Here is a 24465-nt window from a genome sequence, read left to right on the forward strand (position 1 = left end):
TCTTATCTGGTGAACTTACCCTGACAAATTCTCATTTCTTCGGCGAGCACCATAACGCACTACATATTGGTTTCACATTTGTTTGCCCACATTACTGGCTGTTATATTGTTGACATCGCCCCCTGGTGACAGTAGATGACTACATCACGCAGATGTGGCTCTGCAAAGCTCTGCACCTGACACTTGCCTGACAAAACAACTTCCTCTCATTGAATAGGCGTCATCTGTTATACTGCTTGTTTGCGTTGTGCACTTGTGTGTGCGTGCAGGTGGTAAAACAGTCATCATGAGAGATCCATAAACCTTTTAGAAAGGTGTTGAATATGCAACTAACAAGAGGAAGTGTGAAATGGGCAGAAAAAAAATGTGCATGTTTTTTTCTCTTTAAATGTTAATATTTCATATTAGTTTCAGTTTCTCCCTTGACTGAAAATCAGTTTAATTACATACTTTTCAAAAGCAGGAAGCTATCACATCCTGTCACAGTTTCCATATTCACTTCCACCTCTTACAGGTGTGACTTTTGAATGACAAGCAAACCTTGCAAGTCACAGGCTCCAGGCACACAAACCCTTTCCATTAGGTTTGCTATTCAAACATTCTTCCGTGCGCTTTACTCTGTAATTTTTCTGCTAAATATCCTCCCAAAGAAAGAAGAAAAACTAAAAATCCACAAAGCGCAAATGAGCATTTCCACTTGATGATGACATGGAAAATTGCTGGATCCATTACATTAACATTTTAATGCACGAAACGAGTAAGAGACACCGAATGAGAGATCATCCTAACTACCTCCATCAGTTCCTGGCCTAAACACTAGAGCCATCACTTTCCAAATTAGATTGGGACCAACACAATTGGACTAATTTCTGTTTTTCCTCAAAATCACCAAGCAATTTCCTCTGCTGAAAAAACCCTCATTGACAAAGGCATTTCCTCCTCTCCACTCTGCAGTACAACCATTCATCCGCAGGCCTAGAGGGTGATTTAGGCCTGGCAGTGGACGACAGGGTGCTTGTTTTGAGCCTTCAAATCTTCCCTGAAAATCTATATTAGAGAAGGGAGATGAATTTAATTATCCGCACCAGCAAAGAGCATCCTCCTTCTGCCTCCCACAAAATTGTTGGTTCTCGTGGCCAGAATTTTTTCAGTGGTTAAGATCTGAGACGTGTTTACATGTAAATGCTGATGTGCATGAATCAGTACAGCTGTGCTTGACTTTTCTCTGATTTCAGTCTCTGAAAGCCTTCTTTTACTGTAACTTAAAATATGTGGTAGATAGTGTTTCTTTAAAACTTATAAACCTCTTCACTCCTTTGCGAAGGCTAAGGAATGTGATCAGTGCTGCATACTTTATCTTTTTTTTCATCAAGATTAACCCAAAAAACTAAAGGCTGAGTGTCTGGAGACTTGGTGGACAGGTGGAGCAAGGGAAGTGCATATTAAAGTTTGGAACAGATGGGGATCACTTTTGTTGAATTTGAGACATATGGTATTGGCCTTGGCTGAGGAGTGCTCTACAAGGTTTCTTCATCTCTTTTCACACAATTCCTTACAAAGTGGTCTCTCTTTTTCTGCACAATGGAGTCTTTTCAGTGACCCGGACCTTACTCCCTGACTGAGAACAAGAACCCACTGTTATCACACATGCACTTCTTGTGAGCACAGACTTCAGGTCTTCATGTATATTATTAGTAAATGCACGACAGTGGAGCACACCTGGGCATGACTGGGTGCTTGTTTTCAGCGAAGGTGCTGTGTCAATGTGCGTGTGCGTTGCTGCGTTATGAAATTTCTGTGTGATGGTGTGAATCCAAACGGGGATGACTTCACTCACATATATTTTCCAGGACTAACAGTGGGATGCTGCTGAACCCTCAGCTTTACAAACAGAAACAAGGCCAAAAAGTCCTCTGTGTGAGCCAGTTGTTATGACTGTGCTACATACTTTCACATTTCACACAGATGTTCTTGCAGGCTTAGAGTAAAACTGGATCAACTTGACTATATTTAAAATTTAAAATGTAACATCGAGGGGAAAATGCTCATTTCTATTTTTGCTTTCTTGCTTGTCTGCACTGTCTGTACCACTGTAATGTACAATTACAGTTCGAAAACAGTGAGTGCATGTCCAGCAGCTGGTAATCCATTACACAGCATAGCTACTTAGAAGCATATCTAAAGCAAAATAGCACATGAGATTTTGTAACCCCTAAATAAATCAAAGTGAACAAAGTGTCAAATCTTTGTGGTCTTCTTGGCATACAGTTATACAATGACTTTCTGAGGATGGCATCTGCTTTATGAGGACAGCTTTACACCCTGTAGGCTAAACTGACTGACTACTGGAAGAGCCTTCCCATCTACACGGCAGTGATATTCTCATCTCAGCAGCAGAGGAAGCGCACAGATTTCTTTAAATATCTCTAAAGAGGTGTGTGCTTGTGTGTGTAAGACTGTCTTCAATTCTCATGCTATCTGAGACCCGTCTGTCCAGGCAGTGGAACATTCCATACAGATAAGAGACCTGACCTTTGACCCCCCGTATAGTTCAGCTGCAGGTCAGTGCAAGGCTGCTCCTGTCACTCAGATTGGAAGGGAACAACTCAACAAGTGGCACTGGGCTACACATGAATGTTCATGTGGGGTAAAAGAGGTGGGGGAGGGTTTTGGTGGGAGAAAGGAAAAAAAGAAGGGGGGGGGGGGAGACTGACAAAGGGAGGCAGAAGAGATAAGGAGCATGAAGTGGGTTTGGACAGGACAATGGGTCCACCATGTGACACTAGAGCATTCTTTCAAGCAGAAGGGCCGAGTATTTGTAGAGCAAAGTGCAGCAGAGTTACAGAATAAAGTCCTGGTTACTCATACTGTTTTGTCATAACAGTGGCCCGAATACGTAAGTGCTTAAAAGCCCAAACTACATCAGCCTCGGTCTTTGAGCTGCATTCACAGCTGTGCACAACACGCAAAAGTGGATTAAATGGAAAGTTCAGCCATTTGGAATTTTTTTTAATTACTTTTCTTGCTGAAAATCAAATCAGAAGCTGAAACTCACTATCACGTCTCTGCTCAGTATGAAGGTGAGTTAGTTCACCGAGGAGACTGGGAACTAACAAAAACTATTAGCCCATTAGCTCTCTCTCTAGAGCAAATCCTTGAACTAGTGATGTCAGACTTACACAGTGCAGTGTTGCGTTGGACTATTTCTGAGCCAGTTGCAGTAAGAGACATTATTATATTATAAAGACATCAAAACACTCAAAGGATCCCTGAACTGAAATCTGTGGGAAAATTCCACCAAAGATCGAGGTGGAGGTTTAACTTTCAGGGCACATGAGCTTTTAAAAACTTTATTTTGGGCCTAAATCAGGAAAACGTTTGAAGCATTTTTATCAGATTTTAAGCAGATTCTGTAGTTTTTTTTCTCCCCATGACCATTAAAGTTAAATTAAGACCTCCAAATAACTTCCCAAATAAGTGCCTTTAAAGGTCTAGAATAACTTGGTGGAGTCACTTTATGAAGGCTTTTACTCACAGTGAGGTTAATGGGCCATCATGAAACGCACAATTTAGTGTATTCATTGGATTGGATTAAACAAATAAAACATTTCATACTGATTATAAATAAATTACAGATGGCTGCATTAGGAACTGAGTTAACTCCGAACTCTGTAGTAGCGCTTTTACACTTTGCATTAAGTTTGAACTTCTATTTTTGTCACAAAACAGAACAAAAGTATGTTCAGTGGTTTAAGTTGGCAGACACGAAGTAGAAGAAACCTCCAACATAACCACGGGGATGGATATTACCTAAAATAATCCACCTGCTGACTTCACACACTTTCAAATCATGCAATTAATGATCAAAATTTGATTCCATACTTTCTTTTACCTCTTTATAATCATCACTGAGGTAGAGACTGGAGGCTTGCCTGATGACATCATCCACCCCTCCACATACATCCGTTTTATCCAGTGCCTCCCTCATCCTTCTCTCCTTCTCCGTTTTCCTGTCTTTTCCCTTCTACGTCCCAGTCAGTAGGTTGTAGTCCACACTGACTCCTGAGCTTTAGTCCAGTCAAAATGCATCATAATCCCAGTCAACTGACCCCTATCTACTCCTCTACTGGTGTCTTCTCCTCGTCTTACCCTAACATGTTGTGACGCTGTTTCTCCTTCCCTGCACTTTCTGAATACTCTGCACGCTCGGTCTATAGGTTCATTCCGCCTCTCCCACAGGACTGAAAAAGCATAGTTGTCAGAGGTAAAGCCCCTTTAGACCCTCCCTACCTTCCACCCTCTGGCCAGGGCAGCCTCTCACAGCTCAGGACAGGAAAGAGAGAGAGAGAGCGAGGAGAGAAACTCAGACGGGTGTTTGTTTCATCTTCATGCCCTGACATGAGGACAGCAGCTGCTCACCACCAGTTTGAAAAGAGACACCTCAGCGATGGGACAGGGATATCCGCAGTATGTGTGTGTAGGGGACTGTGCTCGCCCATGTGTGTTTTCGATGGTTTTTGTTGTGTCTAAAAGCCCTCCTGGACGTCATCTCTCGCTCTTTATATTTCTTCCCAGTCTGTCCCACATAGGATTTCTGCGTATGATAAAACTTTGCAAATCAGACTATACACTGAAGGTGAATGAATGTTTAAGAGTGAGCATATGTAACAGAGAAGGTGGTGTACTCCCTTCCTGCTAAGGTAAAAATAGTGCCTGGTCCAGACTCCAAAGCCAGCAAACCCCACAGCCCCGGCCAGCTAAATAAACCCTGACAGAGCACAATAGACCATTAGTCTGGCACACAAGCACACACACAGTCACTCACTCACTCATACACACAAAGATTGCTTGTGCCTTGTATCGGTGACTTACAATTTCAATCTGAGCTCTCCATGGTGTGTAATGATCTCATCTTTGTGAGACGTTATTGACCCGTGACTCATATATTTGTCATAGCCGCCCAGACAGAAAATTATATCCAGATATGGCTGCAGCTTCACACTGCAGGGAACATGACTTCACACAAACACACGCAGTCACACACACACCGTCAGCTGATTACACAGAAAAATGGCCGGTACGACAAGAACTTAGAATGACAAATCTGGTACTCACTTATATTTTTACTTCATAATGACGAAATGTCAGCACATCTCTGACAGATTACAACTGATGTTATTGTTTTTACTCCTTCCTGTTAAAATTTTCAGGCACAATGCATTCAATACACAGTTGTATTTTAGAGGTTTGTTTTATTTTATTTAATGGAAAACAAGATACATCAAACTTTGTATTTCCAAAGTTGGAAATCTGAAATATCCCAGAAGTGAAAGGTATTTTACACATGCAATGTTACCTTGTAACATGTGTGCTGCTTCTCGTATACTCTATAAGGCCTTCCCAGGCCACGAGGATCATTTCCAGTAGTTAGTGTACTAGATGAGAAATAAGATAACTTGGATAGATTTCCAGCCTGATTGAAGGTGGAGGGTGTTAGCTAGCTAGAGGGTGTATCAAACAGCATTAGTGACCATGCAGGATCCAGTGCCATCCTTAGTTACCTTCAGAATCTGTATGAAATGAGGGTCATCTCAAGGGCACAATTGCCCAGGACCCTCAGCAGGTTGGGGGAAGATCATAATGACCATTTGCTCCATCTGACATTGTAATTTGAACCTTTTTCCTCACAATTCAAGGTAACTTTTTGTTTTGTTTACTGTATTTCATGTTTTGTGTGTACTGGATTATACGTACTCTAATCTTTCAAACATTCTTTGTAATTCATGTGGGAAAACAGCTTAAGATATTCACGATATATTTGCAGCAGTATTTTAAAATCATTATTACGTATTAGGAACAACAAGTGAAACTATGGTACCCTTAAAAGCTTTGTATAATTAGACAAGCTAACCCTGATCTCAAACAGAGTAGACATGAAAGTTAAATAGAGGTTTTTTTTTATTTTTGAAGCATTAAACCACCGCCTACAGGTGGCTTCAGATGATGTATCACGCTAAACAGTGAGGGATCTAAATGAAAGACAAGGATATCAGATAAGAAATAAAATACCCAGCCAAGGACAAAGGGGGACACGAGGATTGTGAGGAGAAGACGAGAGGGAGGAGAATGCCAAGTGGTACTGATGAACATGAGTCACATTCATCTGTTTCTCTGCTCAGAGTGAGAGAGCGCGCAGATGAGAATAACACGAGAAAAAATATCAAAGAGGAAGACAGTTGGGGAATAATGCAATTGGATGATAACATCAAAGAGCTTTTGATTTGAACGAACACACACACACACACACACACACACACACACACACACACACACACACACACACACACACACACACACACACACACACGCACGCAGAAGGGTTAAGTGGAAAAAATAGGAAGTGGATTTGATTCAGTGTTGATCCCTGTGGATTATGGGCAGAGTACAGCGAATTGTCTGGCTGTCTCCTGAATCCACCCACACTGGGGTGCTGCTGGGGACAATACATGCAACACACACATACATGCGCAGGCTGATAAAGCCAGTGGTAGCCGTCAGCGAGAGCGGCCTGTTTGGAGTTAGAGGGTGGGGCAGAGTTTGCCCCGCTGGATCTCGACTTCATTACTGAGGCTGACTTCATCGTGAAGGTGAAGTCACTGCTGATTCAAGTGTGATAGGAGGCTGGGGAGGAATTGGTTACCTGGTCTACCTAGTCAAAGGAGGCAAACAAACGCACATCCACTCACTAGTGCAAACATTCCCTACTGACAGTTCAAAGGCGAAGTGAACTGTGGGTACTTTAAGCTACATTTAGGACACACACACGAGGCTGCACACATGCAAGTTAGTTCTTCTAGTATAGGTGATGACTTGACTTTATGGTCAGCTGTGAGAGCGAGTATGAAAGACAGAGAGACACATACACACACAGAAAGGCTTATTGTTCCAAGTGAACAGAGGGTGACTGTGGGAGAGGGTTCCTGGCACCTCCTGTACGCCTGGGATCCAAGGCCAGTGGCGCTATGTGTGTTTCTGTACTTGTATATCTATCTTTGTGAGGACCAATACAGAATTGAGAACTTAGGGGTGAGGACACTTGCAGGAAGTGAGGACAGTCTGGTTGCTCGTCATTTTCTGACACACTTCACAAGGTGTGTTGAAGGGGTAAGACCTGGCTTTAGGATAAAGGTTTAGCTTTAGGAAATACATAATATTCCAATGTCCTCACAAAGATAATAGTAACAAACGCATGCCTGTGCACATGCTGTAGAATCACATCTTTACTGTTTATCATCTTTCTAATATCTGTATGTCATTATCATACCAGTTTTACTGACACGTTTGAAAGTAACGCCACATATTCTCATCTGATCTTATTTTGGAAAGAGGAGGAAAAGAATGGGGTCTGCTACCATAGCAACGTGGTAAGAATTTCTCCATGGTGATGCTCTGTGTTCCAAACAAATTGGGCTGTGAAAGGAACACAGGGCAGCCCATCGGGAAGTCTGCAAAACTCACACTGAGGCATGCTTTTGAGGGAGCTCCAATTCTGGTAAATTGCACAACATTAAACATACTGTTAGAGTGATGTTAAGGAACTCAAAACTCATGCAATCCCAGGCACATACATCATGATGCAATGCAATTAATCCAAAAATGATACGGTCTGGGTGTCTTTTAGGGAAAGAAATGCTCTTATTTTCCCTTCTGATCTTCCTGTCCATATAGGCAAGGGAATATGAGTTATGAGTTTTATGTTAATAATACGATATGCACAAAAGTTTTTAGTATTTTTTTCAATATAATTTCATAACATTTCCCTTTTATGTGTTGGCTCTGTCCTGAGTTTAGTGTGACCTACAGTATAACCTGCCAAAACAGTGGTGTATTTAGGTCAGCCAGATAAATCGAAAGGTATTTCAAGGGCCACATGCAACCTAATTTGATCTCAAGTGGGCCACACAAGTAAAACCTCCACACGGGCTACAAAGAAAAGGTCTGAAAACGTCCACATCCAAAAATCCAAAACACATGATGAAGAGCTCGACACGTCTTAGGAAAAACAAATGAAGTTTTGAACTATCAGTGTCAGTTTTTATACATTACAAAGAAACACTGTGCTTGTGAATCAAATAAATATATCAGGACCACATCTTGGCTTGGGTAATTACGACATTACCCCATGGGGGATGTTTGTCAGCAAGAAGGCTTTAAAACCGACAATGACTCAGACCTCTGCTTTGCACCAAAATGCATCTAAAGTCCAAAAGTTAAGCCTTATTTACTTATTTACTGGACTTAGGGCCAGTACTGCTAAAGGACTGATTAAAAAATAAATCAGAAACATGCCCAACAAGCAACATGAGCACTGGAAAGAAGTTGTACAGCATCACATGCTTGTGCATTAAGTTTGAAAAGCTTGAAAAGAAGCACATAAAGCTCAAGTTAGTATTAGCAGAGAAAAGGGAATAAGTTTAAATACATATGTTTATCTCTGTGTAAACTTATGCCTTTCACTTACGTTATACAAACATAATGTATTAAGGTCTATGGCCTAGTGTACTATGGAAAACAATATTGACAGTAATTCCATAGATTTTTGCTTATTGCACCAACTTATCGATTGGTTCTGTCAGGCTGGAATGATCTACCAGTGCGATCTACGGCACTGTACTCTCATTTATAATTCATTAGGCCACACCTCATATACAGTTACACTTGAACTCTCTCCATCGTTTTCCAGTCAAGCTTGGAAAACTGCATGAGCTCATGTAGCCCCAACATAAATATACATATGTACATACAAATACTACGCGTAGGAGTACTCAGCATTCATGTGTGCCCCCCCACACCTCCAGGCCTTGGCAAGCTGACAATATTCCTCCAGCCCAGGATGACACACTGTGGCCAAGCTGATAAACCTCCCCATCACCCTTCACCCTACTGGTTATTGCTGCTGCTGCTGACAGCAATACGGCGCTGCGAGATTTATAGATTTACACGAGAATCTGAAAACAGGGCGGCATACCGAGACCTCAGACTCGAGTAAACACACAGAGGGTCTGCGTGCTTTTGGCTCACTTAAACACTTAATGAAATGAAGTGCAGCACAGAGATAAAGGAGATCTAGCAGATGATTGGTTATTAAAGAGACAATGTTTTCCTCTTTTTGTACTTTAAACTAACTAGAACCTTAATCGATTGATGGCTTCAGATGACTGCGGGTTAAATGGCTGCTTTTCTTGTTCTCCCAGGGTCAGCCTGCCTCCTAATTGGCTAATGGTATCAGACATTAAGTGGGAGCTTGCCTGATATGGTATGTGGGGAATACAAAGGGAAGAAAAGAGGATTTAAACTGCTAACCTCCAAACACAGAGGACCACACCTTATTTAAAGCAGGACAAAACACTGATGCTGATCTTAAAAAAAGAGATGGGCACATACATGGCCACACTGACCTCTCTCTATTTTCCACTTCATCTACTCTCTGACAATTTTATGTCACATCACACCCCTCACTCTTTCCTTCTCTTCAATCCTGTCTCGCCATTGCCCTTTGCTACTTACCAACCCTCTGTGTGTGTGTGTGTGTGTTATTCTGTGTGTGTGAGGGGCGCTGTCTGCCTGCTGGTTGCCAGGTTACCAGTCTAATTGAGAGGCCTCTAGAGAGTAGCTGTTATCAGAAGAGCTTGAACCTCTTCTTCCGCTTACCGCTCGAATTCTTTCTCTTATTTTCTCCATCTCGCTCTTTTCCAGTATTTTTGCCACATTAAAGCCATCTCTGCTTTTAACTTTTTTAACATCTCCTTAATTTTCCCTTCCTCTTTACTGGAGATGATTATGATTATTTTTTTTCATGTGTATTATCTATTATAGTTGCCTTGGAAGACTGTTCGTCATTGCTGTCTGCACACTTCTTATTGGACTTTGCTCAGCCAGAGGTGTCAATTTTCTTACTGTTTCATCTCTGTCTTTCATCTGTCATCTCCACTATCCCTTTGGCGTCTCTGGTTATCTTGTGCTCTTTCCTTCATTCCTGCCATTTCTCAGTCACTCAATCGAGCCTTTATCTGCCACAAACATGGCAGGAAATCCTTATCCCATTACACAACTGCTCCCTAACCCAACACGAGCGCAAATCCACCCTCCTGACACGCAAATACTGATATGTGGAGGACGCATAGGGAATAATACAAATATTATATCTTTTTAAGGGCAGTTTATTGATTCCATAAGATAATCTTAAGAATACAGAGCACTTGCATGAAACAGCCAAGAGATCAGACTGCACAAATGTGGATAATTGTAGAGACTTGAGCATTTGGGAACTGTTAATAACCCGCTTGGGAGTACGCTTGATCAACTCAGCTGAAGGTTTCATGCAAGTGAATTTGAGCTAAATGCAAAATGTTGCGGTTAAAGGACAGAATATGGAGTTTTCATCTTGAAGTTCCATATTACATGTTGATGAAACACTTTAAGTACACCCACAAGGCCCATCCATCTCTCTGGGACTCTCTGCACTTGTTTCTTCTCATCAAAGAAGCTCCATCTTTTCCTTCCTCGCAGCCTCCCCCGGCATATCCCCTCATTTCTTGTGCCTTTCATCTACCTCTCTGCTTGTTTCCACTCTCCATCTTCACTGCATTGCAGATTTTCTTCCTGAGAAGAGCTGGTTATAGAAAACCGGATGCACAGCTGTGATGTGATGCTTGCCTTTAATCACAGATGCTTCATTTCTCCCAATTCTTAGTTAGATAAAGTGGGACACTGCTGTCACATGTCCCACCAGGGTCACCCACACGGCCATAAACATGAATCCACACACAATCACACCCTCCACGCATTATCATTTAAATATTTATCACAATGTTTTCTGCACCATACAACGAATATTGTTGCGCCGCTATATGAATCTCACAGCTTTGAAAATCCTTTACAGCGGCTAGTTGTGAGAATATAAACTTGCAGTTCCATGCAAAACTCATGCTTCCATGTTATGGGGGTTGTATGACGAGGAGGTGGATGGGAGTTAGGACATTATTCCCTGGAGTCAAGTTCTCTCTTAGCAACCAGACAGCCATCAGATTCACAACACAATCACGTAACTGCAAAAGACAGAGCAACACTCCCACACAGGTCTGAGTCTCAGTAGTGACACACAAGTCCTGCACATGTGTGCTGAGTGTCCTATTTTCAAATGTGACATTTAAAGCTTCACTGTAGGGAAAACTTACGATTTATAAAACGCTACACGTAACAAAATAAAAAGAATCATCATCAATTTGCGCCTGTAAGACTGCCAGCTGAAGCACAGCAATGTTTGTTGTGTCATTTTGGTCAGACAAATACCTGGTACGAACAGTTTTCCTGGTGGACCATCCTTCACAGCATCCTAGAGCGGAGCTGCCTGAGCTGGAGGAACAGGAGCGGGACTGGGATAAGATTCCCAGCCCTGCAGTGGTATTCCAACGGAGAAGAGAGGAGCGATCCCACTCAGCGTTTGATCCAAACTCAGAAAAATCTGTCACTACCACTGCTTGCCTCTCGTTGTCAGTCAGTTCAGTCTTCACCCTCTGCTTTTCTGTCTCTTTATGCTTGTTTTCTGCTCTGTCTGTTTGTTAACAGAAAAGGGCAGGGTCTGATCGCTGCTTCCCCAAAGCTGAAAGAGGGAGGGGAGTGAGAGACTGGAGGAGGGGTGTGAGAATAAGAGAGGGAGGGAAAGACGCTGTGAAAAGCAGAGTACACTCCCGCTCGCCTTTCTCTGTCTGCTTTGGACTGAAAAGGGGGAGGAGCTGTGGGGCTGAATGTATGCCCAGTGGGGAGAGGGGATTGTGGAAAAGGGATGAGGGAGGGTGCGGGTGGTGTGGGTCTGGGCCAGGATGTCATTCAGCTGTTTTATATAAAGTCATACCAGATACGGAAAGCGGACCAAAGACAAGGGCAGTGGAGAGACTTTCATTCCTTAACCTTTATCTTAATCTGCATGTGTGTTGCACAAAGTGGCACCGAATAAAAGCTCAACCTGAAATGTGTTGTAATCAGAAAGTATGCGAAAGCTGAAAGTATCAAAAGCTGGCACTGAATGTTTGAAAAGACACAAATCATTCACTTATTTAGTTATTCCTCCCCAAACATTCCTTATTTAAAGTGAAGCAGTGTGTCTCTCGCTTAATTTATGCACACGTTTTTGTGACTTTTGCCTCACTGTGTGAAAGTATACATGTTCATCTTCAGCTTCCCTTCATTGTCATTCTCTCCCTCGTTGTAAGATTATAATCCCACAGTGGCAGATGGCCGGTCTATAATCCACATGCAGGTCAACCTCCTCAGATAATCTCTACCTTCTCTATCTCCATCTATTTGTTTTTAATTCCAGTGAGATGGATGTGTTCTTCTCGTTTTTTTACTGTAACCCCACTTTTATTTACTTTAAAATGACTGCACAAACACTCTAAAATAGTCATTTTAAGCTTTAAACTACACAAACCAGCATACTGAAGCTACAGAACTGTTTGGACTCTACAGTAAGTATCTGCTTTCTTCCATTATAAACATTCCCATCAGAGGAAGTGGAAAAACTTCCAACAGCGGTTTGGAGGATGTGAGATTCTCATGCCGTTGCAACATGCATCTGTTTCAAGTTTCATGTTTGTCTTTTGTGGGAAGGTAGCTAGCCACTCACTAACCCTGTTATCTCATCCGTCCTCCAGGCCAAATCTCTCTATCCGATATTGATCTTTGTTGGGTGACGCTGCTTTTCCGATAAGACCACTCTTGGGTTTAATGACCTGGATGTGGATCGATGAACTCCCTGCTCTGATCTCGCTGCTCAAGCCTGCGCATCATTGGCTCTGGGTTAGCTTTCTGCACGGTGCCCAGCTGGGGAGGGCTGGGGAGGGCTGGAAGAGCGCCCATACTGTGACACTCACCGATGATATAATTATCTTTGTATGATAAACCTGTTTTTTTCTCATAGAATACCAAATGGGTCTCATAAAAGCACTTTTAAGCTTACAAGCATGCATTAAACAAGCTCAAAGTGGCTAAATATGAAGAGGGTCAGGACATCCCAAATTATAGTGTATAGTACAGCTTCCAGATGTGCATTAAAGCAAACAACTTTAAGCTGTTATACAATTCAAAAGAGTGGAAAAAAAGATATAGAAATGTGCTCAATGTGCAGCTGTAATGAAACCCAGGCAGTTTTTGGTGTGCATTTGGGCATAAACGTATTTATTTGTGCTCTTAGGCTGGCAATTATAACAGTCTGTGTGGAGACTGGCTTGCTTTTTGGAGTCAGCTTTAAAGTACAATGTTCAGCACACAGATTCATTTTTCAGCCCTAGAATAGGTTGCAGCTTGATCAGAACTTTATAAAAACTGAACAGCTATTGTAGGTTTGCTTTGGTAGTTACTTTCTGCCCTGTAGCAATAAATAAATAAATATATAAAGAAATAAAAATAAAAATCAGTAAAATATATTTAAATTTAGAAGAATTGTTTTGAACCGATGGATGGATGCATGGGTGGATGGATGGATGGGTGGATGGATGGATGGATGCATGGGTGGATGGATGGATGGATACATGGGTGGATGGATGATGCTCCCATGACGCTTGTCAGAATTTGAACTTCTCTCTCACCGACTTTTGTATAACATATTCATTTTAAGTGAAACCATGAGTGCGAGCCTATGTTTAGGCTCCACAGGTAAAGAACATCAGCATGAAACAACTTCCCACAAGCAATGAGTCAATGACTTGATTCAGTCCAGTATGTGGAGCCTCAAGATGCTCTTGTGTTTTCCAATACAGATGTAGTCATTTCACTCTCTGTTGCACAAGTATATGCATCCAGCCAACACTACAAAGCAGTGAAACAACTTTGATGTCCAACATCACGAGCCTAGCTTTGATAGAGGAATCCACAGCCACCCCCTTTCCCCTCCTCTGTCACCATGGCAGCAGTCTGTCTGAAGACACCCCCCACTGACCTTCACAGGGTTGTCAAGGTTACAATCTGAGTCACAGCACAGGTGGAGACGGAGAGAGCATCTCTTTATTCACACCAAGAAAAGAAACAATATCAGACTCCATCCAGACTGCACACTGTGAAGACCCCCACTCTCAAATTACACACACAATTATATACACAGAGAGTAACAAGCACACAGAACAAACAAAGTTTTAAAAAGCTGTGATTATGTAAGTGACCTAAAACACCACAAAGAAAACCCAGAACAAAAATTATTAACTTGAGTCGGGCAGACTGCAGTTTTGCCTCCCACTCACTGGCCACGTTATGAGATGCTAAAACTAACTCACTGGATCTCCACCAGCAGTGACTTTCTGCTAAAATACAATAGCTGCCTGCTGATTCTAATGTAAACTCTAACAGTCATATGTAATTTATGCCTGCACAGAGCAGAGGGAATTGCTGTTGTGTGTGCCACTTGCTGCGAGAGTATGTTGTGTACACTGAGGACTCTTCGCTCATTCTTCTTTTCCTCATCTCATTTTGCACATCAAAACAACACTTGTGTGTGTGTGTGTGTGTATTTAGCTTTGCGATGTGGGCATATCTGTACAGGAAAACAGCAGGAGTGAATACTTCATCATAAGTAAATGATCACTGAGTGAATAATACTGCTGTTCATTCTTCTGTAACTAGTGGGATACAGAGCGGACAGGAAGTGGTGCTGTAGGTGGGAAATAATGTCCCGTAACACTCTGCAGAGCTCATGGAAAATACATGAGTCTCAAGCACGCTATGACACCTCCTCTCTTTCTCCGACAAACAGCTTGTCCTCTCTCTTTTTATCTGCTGTGCCATCTACCCCTCCTTCCTCTCTGTCTTTGGCCTTTCAGCATAACTACATTTGATTTCTTTTGCCACTTTTCTCCATCTTCCCCCTCATTTCCCCCTAGTGCTCCTTCTCTGCTACCCCCCCTCGCCCCCTCCCTCTGGCTCAGCGGGAAGAGAGGAGCACAGATGCTTTTAGCGAGCTGACATTTTGTGCCAGTGTAAAAACACTGCATAGCAAAGCAGGTTGGCTCAGTGTGAGGGCCAGATTCTGGCGGTAATGAGCTCACTCTGACAGGGAGGAACTGATGTGGAAGGCCAAGGAGTGCGTGTGTGTGTGTGTGTGGACGACCAGCCACTAGAGGTTGTTCTAATGAGGACTCTATGCCTACGGTTTGTGGTGGAAAGACAGGGCCTGCTGTGATCACTAGCCTGTATTAATATTTGCCTTGCATTTTTAAAGGCGCATCAGTGCATTAACATTCAAATACCAGCGAACTAAATGACTAACTGACCACCAGTTACACTTGTGCAATGATGAAGTCCATTATGAAACAGCAGTTGTGAGTCACAGAGAATAACAAGCAGCTGAGACAGAACTATGGCATGGTATGTCTCCTTGGCAGCAGATAGAAAATGGCAAAAGCAAAAAAGATGGCTTGAAAACACAGAAAAGAACAGATTTTCTAACCTCCCTCTCTTAAGGGTGTGTGCAAAATAGTCTAGAATAAATATGGGGGAGGGGGGCAGACCAAACTGAACATTACTAACTAGTCCAGACTAGTTAGTAATGTTCAGTTTGGTCTTCTGGAGGTAGTTCTTCACTAAGAGCATATCGTTACTATGATTTGGGTTGTTGTTGTGTTAGAGGACAATGTTTCCCAGTGTTTCCCTGTGGAGATCTTTTCATCTCATCTGACCAATCTATTATTTTAATAATAATAATAATAATAATAATGGATTGCATTTATATAGCACTTTTCAAGACCCACAAAGCGCTTTACAATTCCACTATTCATTCATTCTCACACTGGTGGAGGCAGCTACTGTTGTAGCCATAGCTTCCCTGGGGCAGACTGACAGAAGTGAGGCTGCCATATTGTGCCATCGGCCCCTCTGGCCATCACCGGTAGGTGAAGTGTCTTCACCTACTGGTGACCAAGATTGTCCGAGCCGGGGCTCGAACCGGCAACCTTCCAATTACAAGACAAATTGCCAACTCTTGAGCCACGATCGCCCTCGTCTGAAAACAGCTGCAAATAATTGTCTCAGCCATTTAGCTCGATTAATTCCTATTGATTGATGACTACCTCACTCTAGACCAGTGATGAACTCATTTACATTGTGGGCCACATACAGCCCACTTTGATTATAATAATAATGGATTGGATTTATATAGCGCTTTTCAAGGCACCCAAAGCGCTTTACAATGCCACTATTCATTCACTCTCACATTCACACACTGGTGGAGGCAAGCTACAGTTGTAGCCACAGCTGCCCTGGGGCAGACTGACAGAAGCGAGGCTGCCATATCGCGCCATCGGCCCCTCTGGCCAACACCAGTAGGGTAAAGTGTCTTGCCCAAGGACACAACGACCAGGACAGAGAGCCCGGGGATCGAACCAGCGACCTTCCGGTTACAGATACCCTTCCCAACCCCCTGAGCCACAGTCGCCCCAATGTGGTGGCGACTAACCAACCGGACACAGTAGTGGTAGACAAGCGGAGGAAGACGGCCGTAGTGATAGACGTAGCGATACTGAATGACAGCAACATCAGGAAGAAGGAACATGAGAAGCTGGAGAAGTACCCAGGGCTCAGAGAAGAGCTCGAGAAGATGTGGAGGGTGAAGGTAACAGTGGTCCCAGTGGTAATCAGAGCGCTCGGTGCAGTGACCCTCAAGCTAGGCAAGTGGCTCCAGCAGATCCCAGGGACAACATCTGAGATTTCTGTCCAGAAGAGCGCAGTCCTGGGAACAGCAAAGACACTGCGCAGGACCCTCAAGCTCCCAGGCCTCTGGTGGAGGACCCGAGCTTGAAGGATAGACCACTTACAGGGGTGAGAGAGGCCACATTGGAGTCACATCTGATGCCTAGCGCCAATTTGTGTTCCTGGCCTTATGTTTGACACCCCTGCTCTAGATCTATTGTAGCCAGCTTTGCCATAATCCAATTACAAAGTAAACATGCTCTCTGTGAATCTCTCCAGTCAGTCAGTCACTCTGGAGTTTGAATGAGTGAATATCCTAGCAGGATACACCCCGGATGTCTCATTGGCCCATCACAGAAACACAAACAACCACACACTGTCATACTCACACCCACTGCCAATTTGAGTCTACCTGACGAGCATGTCCTTGAAAAACCATCCTGAAACCAAGAACGTCCTGGCTGTGAGGTGACAGCGCTAACCACTGCACTGCTGTAATGTACACTGGAAAAGCATAAATGTCCAAACCTTCCCCCACTTTTAGCTACTGATTTTCTACTTGCCTCTGTCTTGGCTGATGATGTTTACTGTTGGTTGGAGCAATTAAAAAAAGCATTATAAAGAGGTCATCTTTTGCTTTAGGGACACCACAGGCTCAAACTTTATTTTTGTTCTTTGTTTTAACTTCACAACCTTCACAATGAAGTGTTTAATTAGAAAATTATCAGCAGGTCAGTCATTAGCTGCAGCCCTCCCTTAATCTGATGAAATGTTTTTTTTTTTTGCTGTCGGTATGTGAAGGGATGAAAATGTTCTGTGCTCTCCAGCAACAGATGAAGATCTCAGCATGGCCTGGCACAATATCTCTTTCTCTGTCTCTCACATGAACAGACTAACAGCTTAGATAACACACAGCCATGGAGACAGAAAACCTCTTTTTTAAAATCTGCCTCTTTCTGCAGACGTGAATAAACACGTTTCGTATTTTTAGACTTCGTTTACAGCCCACATCTCTACCTCTTACACATGCACACATACACCCAAGCACACGCTCTATAATTAGGAGCAGAGAAGACCAGTGTTTCATGTTTCAGCTCCACCCATGTAAATGCACAGAAACACAGGCTACTACGTGTCTCTTTGTATATGTGCATCCATCTCTGACCAGAGATGGATAGGTGATGGATAGGAGTTTTCAATCCTTTACTGGGAGCAAAACACCCTCTTTTCTTAAAGCAAACCTTGTTTTTTTTTTTTTGTTTTTTGTTTTTTATCTCCGTCAGCCCTGTTTTTACTTATACAGCCAGCCTGTGTGTAGTGTATGTGTGTACTCGGCTCAGCTCTGAAGTGGCTGTGTTGTATGCATTCTGACACAAAGCTATGACATTGGAGGCCATCTCCTCGCTGCTACATAAACCTCTATTTCCTCCACAGCACGCTCTGCCACTCACAGCCTGCGCCTCTCTTTGATAGTTTTCATATAGGGTGGAGAGGGGGAACCAAGCAAGGAGGGGGGAAATGGTGTCCTGCTGTTACTTTGGCTGTGTGAAAACATTAGGCTATAATGCCTCCTGACAGCTAGAGGAAGAAAACAATTAGCTTGGAATGGGAGTGGGAACAGTAGTGAAGGACAGGGGACGTTTTAAACGGCGAGGGAAAGGGGAGAAGGTGAAGATTTGCAGCAGTGTAGTAAAACGAGTCAGAGCCTAAGCTGACTTCCATGCCGGATAGGATATAACACATGCTGAAGAGAGGTTTTGACTTTGCATTTTATCCACCTTTCTCACACTGTGGTGAGTCACGAGTGAGTAAATCAGTGGAAGGGTGTGCTCGCGTGAGCTTTTGTGAGTTCATCAGTGTGAGACAGAAGAGGCAGAGGAATGTGTAGCTGTAGGCTGTGAATTTCCACCTAAAAGTGCCATTTATCTCCAGTCACAGCGGTGCCTCTGTCTAGTTCCTGCTTGCTCGCCTGGGTGACATCACTCTCTGGATCATCAACCAAACTGGTAGTGCTTCCACTTTAAGTACCCAGATGGGATGCCCGTCTCTGTCAGTTTAGCCACATCTATACTATCACAGTATTGTTATAAATACACATAGGTGGTGTTTTTGTGTCAGTTTACTGGTTCTGTGGAGATGTTATCAGGCAGCTCATTAAGCTGTACTTTGACACCAGACAAGAGCAGTTTAGGCACCACTCCCATGCATGCCGTCTAAGAAACTTGAACTTAGTAACGTGTGGTTTATCTCCGATGTTTGTGTTGCCTTTGTGCGTAGACTTTGCAGGTAGATAAATCTAAGCAGCAAAACATCTGATTTTGGTATACCAGACTAACTAAACTGTCAAACTGACTTCACTTATTCACCGGTCGTTGGATGTTTGAGGGTGTGGGGTCAGTGTGGGCCTACTCAGTAGACAGTCGGCCAAGAGGCACATTAGGATGAATGAACAAGCTGAATCACCATTAGTGTTAGAGCTAACTGACTGACTGTTCTTGTGAATCACTGATTTTTACCCATTTAAGGTACTTTATTCTTGTGTTTTGCTTCTGTCAGCTTCCCTTCCTCTTTCACCAGGAAAAAATAGAAGAAAAAGAAACAGCCCACTGATAACACAGGTGAAATGCATTAACCGTCTGCACTTTATCTCAGTCTTTTATTCTGTGTTTACAGAGCAGACAGAAGACGTGGTTATCCAGAGGCAACATAAAGCTTTTGATTGCCTGGCTTTTTGTCGTGGCTAGTTCTTTTAGCAGGGCTTTGTGTCTCACAAAACTTTCTCTGCCCCTTCATTCAAAGCAGCTGTATGGTGCAAACATTTGCTTATTTAAAACAGAATTCAAACACACGTGTGCAGCACATTGTGTTTTGACCAAAAAAAAGGGGCAACAAAGAAGGCAGCATGAACCTGCTCTTTGTTAAAGGGTCACAACTTCATTCAAAGGAAAATGAGATCTATGGATGTGCATCTGGTTCTGTTCTGGTTCTATACTCAAAATATTGAACTTTTTGAGCAACGCACAAAGTCAAAAAACAACATCTCCCAGCAGAAGTATGTCGTGCACTCAGTTATAAATACACTTAAAGCTGCTTTCCAAACAACTCATTCAACTTTGTGCATGAAAGATTTGTTTCCACATCACAATGTATAAACACGGAAAAGTCTGAGAAGCTGGAAACAGAGCACACTTTTACAAACTGATCACATTCTTCTTTACCTGAGTTAAATGCCCGACTTGCTGTGAGGAATCCAAGGTTAAGCTGAGATGAAAAATATTCCACGGAAAAAAAAAAAAAGAAAAAAGGAAAAAAAAAAGCATCTGCCAGCACTGGCAGACTTTCAGGATACTATGAGAATACAAATATATCCTTTGATATGATTTAGTGAGCTGAGTTTGTGCATGTGTGGACTGACAGGAGACAGAAGACTGCTTTACTTTAAAGCACAGACAGTGCAGTGAGTTGTATAATGAGTGAGTGTGTGTACGAGCTTTGGTGTGTGGAGGGTTGGGCATGTTTCAGCGGGTATCTGCACATGGACACACACTCAAACACAGTGCTGGAGCAGTGTTAAGCCATGGAGGCTGAACCAGACACTAGTGCTCCACCACGAGTTCTCTACACCTGGTTAGAGCCATGCCCCCAATCTCTAAAGTTTCCTCCAACTCATTTACATATTAACCATTTTTTATCCTTTCCTATTTGGGCTGCCTCCATTTTTATTCAAACCACAATTCTGGACTTATGCACGTCCTATGAGCTCCTGTTCACTTTGACAGGTTCTTGCTTATTACAGCTATCGCTCATTTCAGGCCTCACCGATTTGTTTCCCCCATTCAAGACGTAACTCTAGTGCAACCTCTTTATACAGATTGTTTGTACCTATTTATAGCCTTTATAAATGTGCTCGTGACTTCCCAAACCCTGCAATTTCTTTAGTCTTTTACCCGCCGCCTCTCTCCCTCTATACGTGGCACAGTCTGAGTTGTGGGTGAAGGTAGTCGTTAAGTTGTTAGTGGAGGCTGGCGAATGGTTCAACTGCTGAACTTGTACATAAACACAGAGTGCAAAAAGAGAAAAAGAGAAAGCGATCTCTTTCTTTGCTCTTTTCTCTAACCTCTCTCTGATTCCTCCACATTCTTTTATTTTCCACGGCCCTTGAGTGCTTTTCTGGGGCAAAGCACTCCACAGTTGTACAGTTTCATCTGGCTTGTGGCCTTTTTACTCTTTATATGGTGTGCCTGAGCGACACTTGCGATACAAGGTTCTGTTCATCACCCTATTACTTCTTCCGACAGCTGGGGAGGAGCAAAGGTGAATCATCACATCTGTCCTAAGATAACTGTTGGCAATATGTAATCTCACACATACTGATAGTTATGCAGTAATGAGCCATTTATGATTACGTTATCAACGATTTAGAAGCGAACTGTAGCAATTTTCTTGGGAATTTACATAAGGATGGAGCACATTCACGGGACATATTATTAAGTTCAATTCAATTTTAATTATATAGTGCAACATCACAACAGCAGTTACCTCAAAGTGCTTTATGTTGTAAGGCAAAGACCCTACAGTAATATGGGGGGGAGTGGAGGGGGGGGGGGGGCATGGCAGGCTGAGGGTTAGGGGAGAGAGATTCCAAAAACAGCTTTCTGTTACAGCTTTCCAAACTCAGTGTCAAGTATTCAAATCAGGATGTTGCTAAAGTAAAACATAGACTGGTTTTCCTTGAGTTGACAAAATGCTGTGAAACATATGAAGTAAATGCCTCAGCCTTATCATGACGGTGTGTGTGTGTGTGTGTGTGTGTGTGTGTGTGTGTGTGTGTGTGTGTGTGTGTGTGTGTGTGTGAGAGAGAGAGAGAGAGAGAGCATGCTCGCACTTTTAAGCTTGTGCAGGTCTCAGCACAGGTCCTATATTTTTTTCTTTTTTGCCAGTTTGCCCGTGGGGTGTTTTCAAATTGTGTGAGTAAGTCTGGGTGTGTGCACTCTGAGATTGAAAAAGAACTAGCCTGTAGACACAGATTTAATACTTCTCCAGCACGTACCTCAGAAAACACACAGGCAAATTTCTGCATGCGGATAACCATACATGTAGCCCGAGCCCATTTCTGCTTTTTTAACCTCAAGTCCGGATAGGAAGACTAATGTTATCATTCACCTTTCAGGAGTGCAGAGCTAAATGCAGGGTTAGAGGTAATTTACCCCCGGTGTACTTGAGGTCCCTGCGGAGCCCTCTTTGCCACGTGCCTCCAGATTTAATTAGAAACAACTTTTGAAAAATCCACCGGGCCCCTCATCACCATGAATTCTCCGGACGCCACGCCTGTAGCCCAAAGGCAGACGCTGAGATTACAGGAGCCAAAAGCCACACCCTAAGTAAACACACCTGCAACAACAAGACTTAATACAAAATAAAGTGGAAATAAAACAACGTGCTCAATAACTGTAGCTTTTCATGGCATAGAACACAGTGCAGCCATCACATTTTCCATAAATCTACGGCTTAGTAGTAGCTAATACAACTATTCAGCTGTAATTTTCTACCAGAAAAGCAAAGACACTGAGAACTGAGCAGGATAAATTTGCAGAAAAGCCTTCTATGTGTCCAGTCTGGTGCACTCAGTGCACCATTGATTTTACTGACACTTGAATGTTTTCCGCATTTCTTTACATATATAGAAGCAAAACTCAGTTCTGTTACTACAGCACATTAACTAACACAGTCTTCAGACACAAAGTGACCGCTACAGATTATTAGTTGTGGACTTTACTGCGTCCCAGTCTTTTTCTGAAGGCTTAGATGCTTTTGAAGCTCAAGTGAAGCATGAATATCTCCATCCCACTGGACCTCCAGCGACATACCAGACAGACCCACCCCTGTGTGCACCAGCTGATGCACTGGTTCACTGGTGGGTTCTGCTTGACAGGACGACTAAATATTTAACAACATTTTAAAAGCACCAGTCTCTCTGTTCTTCCGAGTGTTGGCCAAGACCAGCAGGTTTCAGAATTAAGAGCTCTGAACAACCCCAGACACAGAAATAAACCGAAGATATCTTTTGGGAGTGTCAAATTTGCACTTGACTCCTTTTTTTTGCTTGCTAACAGAGTCTGGCCTTTACTGTATATGGAAGCTTGGAGATACAATGAAAGATTAAAGGAACCAAACCATCAAATTATTATTAGTTTTTAATGAATGTGGTCAAATCTGATGGGTATAGTTCTGCAGAAATAGCAAAAGCAGAGTGGGATTGTCCAGGATATATTATTTTATATCTCCTGCCTTTTCCAGTGTTTCACTTCTGCTCCCTGCTCTGGTGGGATTACAACACTAATTCCAATTTCTTATCTAGAGCACTGAAATCTGAGGCCCGGTTTTTCTCAGGCTTTTCCTGGAGAGATAGTTGGATGTTGTGTCACTATCATCATCAAGACCACTTGATCTCTTATCTACTACTCCGAGCCTCGATGCACTCATATCTAAGGCACAAGCAAAGATCAAAATGTCTGAGGAGCATATGCATGATTTCATGTGCTTGTGCAGCTGCATGGAGAAAGTAGTAGCTACATGTGGACACAGAGGCCCTCTTTTGAGAGATTTTCCTCCACCCGGGTCAATTATATCACAGCCCACTGCCTGAGGGGATCGAGAGACAGGGAGAGAGAGGGAGCAGATTTTTCCCATTCTAAGGAGGTGATCTTCCACTTTAAGCTGGACAGCAGGTAATGAACATTGACACAAATGTGGCCCTGAACTGCCCGGTCCTCCTCCTGTCCTTTTATTCCCTCTTTCCTTCCGCTCATCCCCCACTTCTCCCGCTGCATTCCTGACATGCCTCAGGGAGACAGAGAGGGCCTCCAGGAGAGACAAACAAAGACGCACAACACACACGACACACTCACAATAGCACTAGGTTGCAGCCATTATGTGTGCGCATCGGGGGAAAATGCCTTGGTGCTTGCACATCAATAGAGAACACCAATCCAGCCTTTTCATTTGCCCTCACTTAGTTTTACTCTGTGACAACTGGCGATGGAGCTCTAGCAGCTCTAAACAATTTTTTCCCACTCCCACCCTAAATATTTTAAAGTTACACCCTTTTGGACCCATAAACTGACAACAAACCATGAAGCTCTGGCTGAGACTGTGATTTAAACTGAGTAATGCAATAAATTAGTAAGTGAATCATGACAGCCTCTCCTGCTGGTGCTGCTGGTGAGGCATGAAAGGCCTACGGCACCTCTCTGCTTAATGTCAACGCAACACTGACCTCTTCTGGTAGAAACACTACATGGCCACAACTGGTTTTTTTTTTTAGAACTTGTAGAAATTAGGTTAGACAGACGTAACTCTCTAAGGTCAGCAACAAATCGTTGTTACAATGCTGTCAGGACTCATCAGTATGAACTCTTAGTCGTAGATCTATAGTTTTAAAGTTGTCTCAGCTAAATCTGTGTACTTCTTGGACATCCAGTTGAATCTGAAGTAAGATGAACTGAAACCCTGTTGCTTTGCTGCCCCACTTCATTTCCTTCCAGCTGTACAGACTTCCATAATGGATAGGAGCTGGGCCACATAGCTTAGCGCTACATTAGCTGACTAATCTCTCGACCTTCCTCCAGCTAACCTGACCTCATGTTTCCTGGGTCCGTCTGACACAGATAACTGCTGGATTACAGCTGCCCATCGGTGCACAATGTTTGATGACCTCTGACACACATAGAT

The 24465-nt window shown here is 43.0% G+C and overlaps 1 protein-coding gene across 5 annotated transcripts in view; it reads right to left on the reverse strand.

Annotated features, from left to right (window-relative positions):
* Positions 1 to 24465, reverse strand: part of schip1 (schwannomin interacting protein 1) — a 251215-nt gene that overhangs the window by 13962 nt on the left and 212788 nt on the right. The window contains exon 1 of one of the 5 annotated variants that reach the window (XM_085380237.1): positions 11353 to 11663. The exons of 3 other annotated variants lie outside the window; for them this stretch is intronic. In XM_085380237.1, coding sequence (XP_085236363.1) covers positions 11353 to 11382 — 30 coding nt within the window. In that variant the 5' untranslated portion in view covers positions 11383 to 11663. Of the gene's footprint in view, positions 1 to 3892; positions 4256 to 11352; positions 11664 to 24465 lie in introns of those variants that run through there. One more of the 5 variants, XM_085380236.1, reaches the window with a different exon arrangement.

The sequence above is a fragment of the Rhamphochromis longiceps genome, linkage group LG14 (genome assembly GCF_057381845.1).
Source record: "Rhamphochromis longiceps isolate RC_006_pf linkage group LG14, R_longiceps_female_GT1.1, whole genome shotgun sequence".
Taxonomy (NCBI): Eukaryota; Metazoa; Chordata; class Actinopteri; order Cichliformes; family Cichlidae; genus Rhamphochromis; species Rhamphochromis longiceps.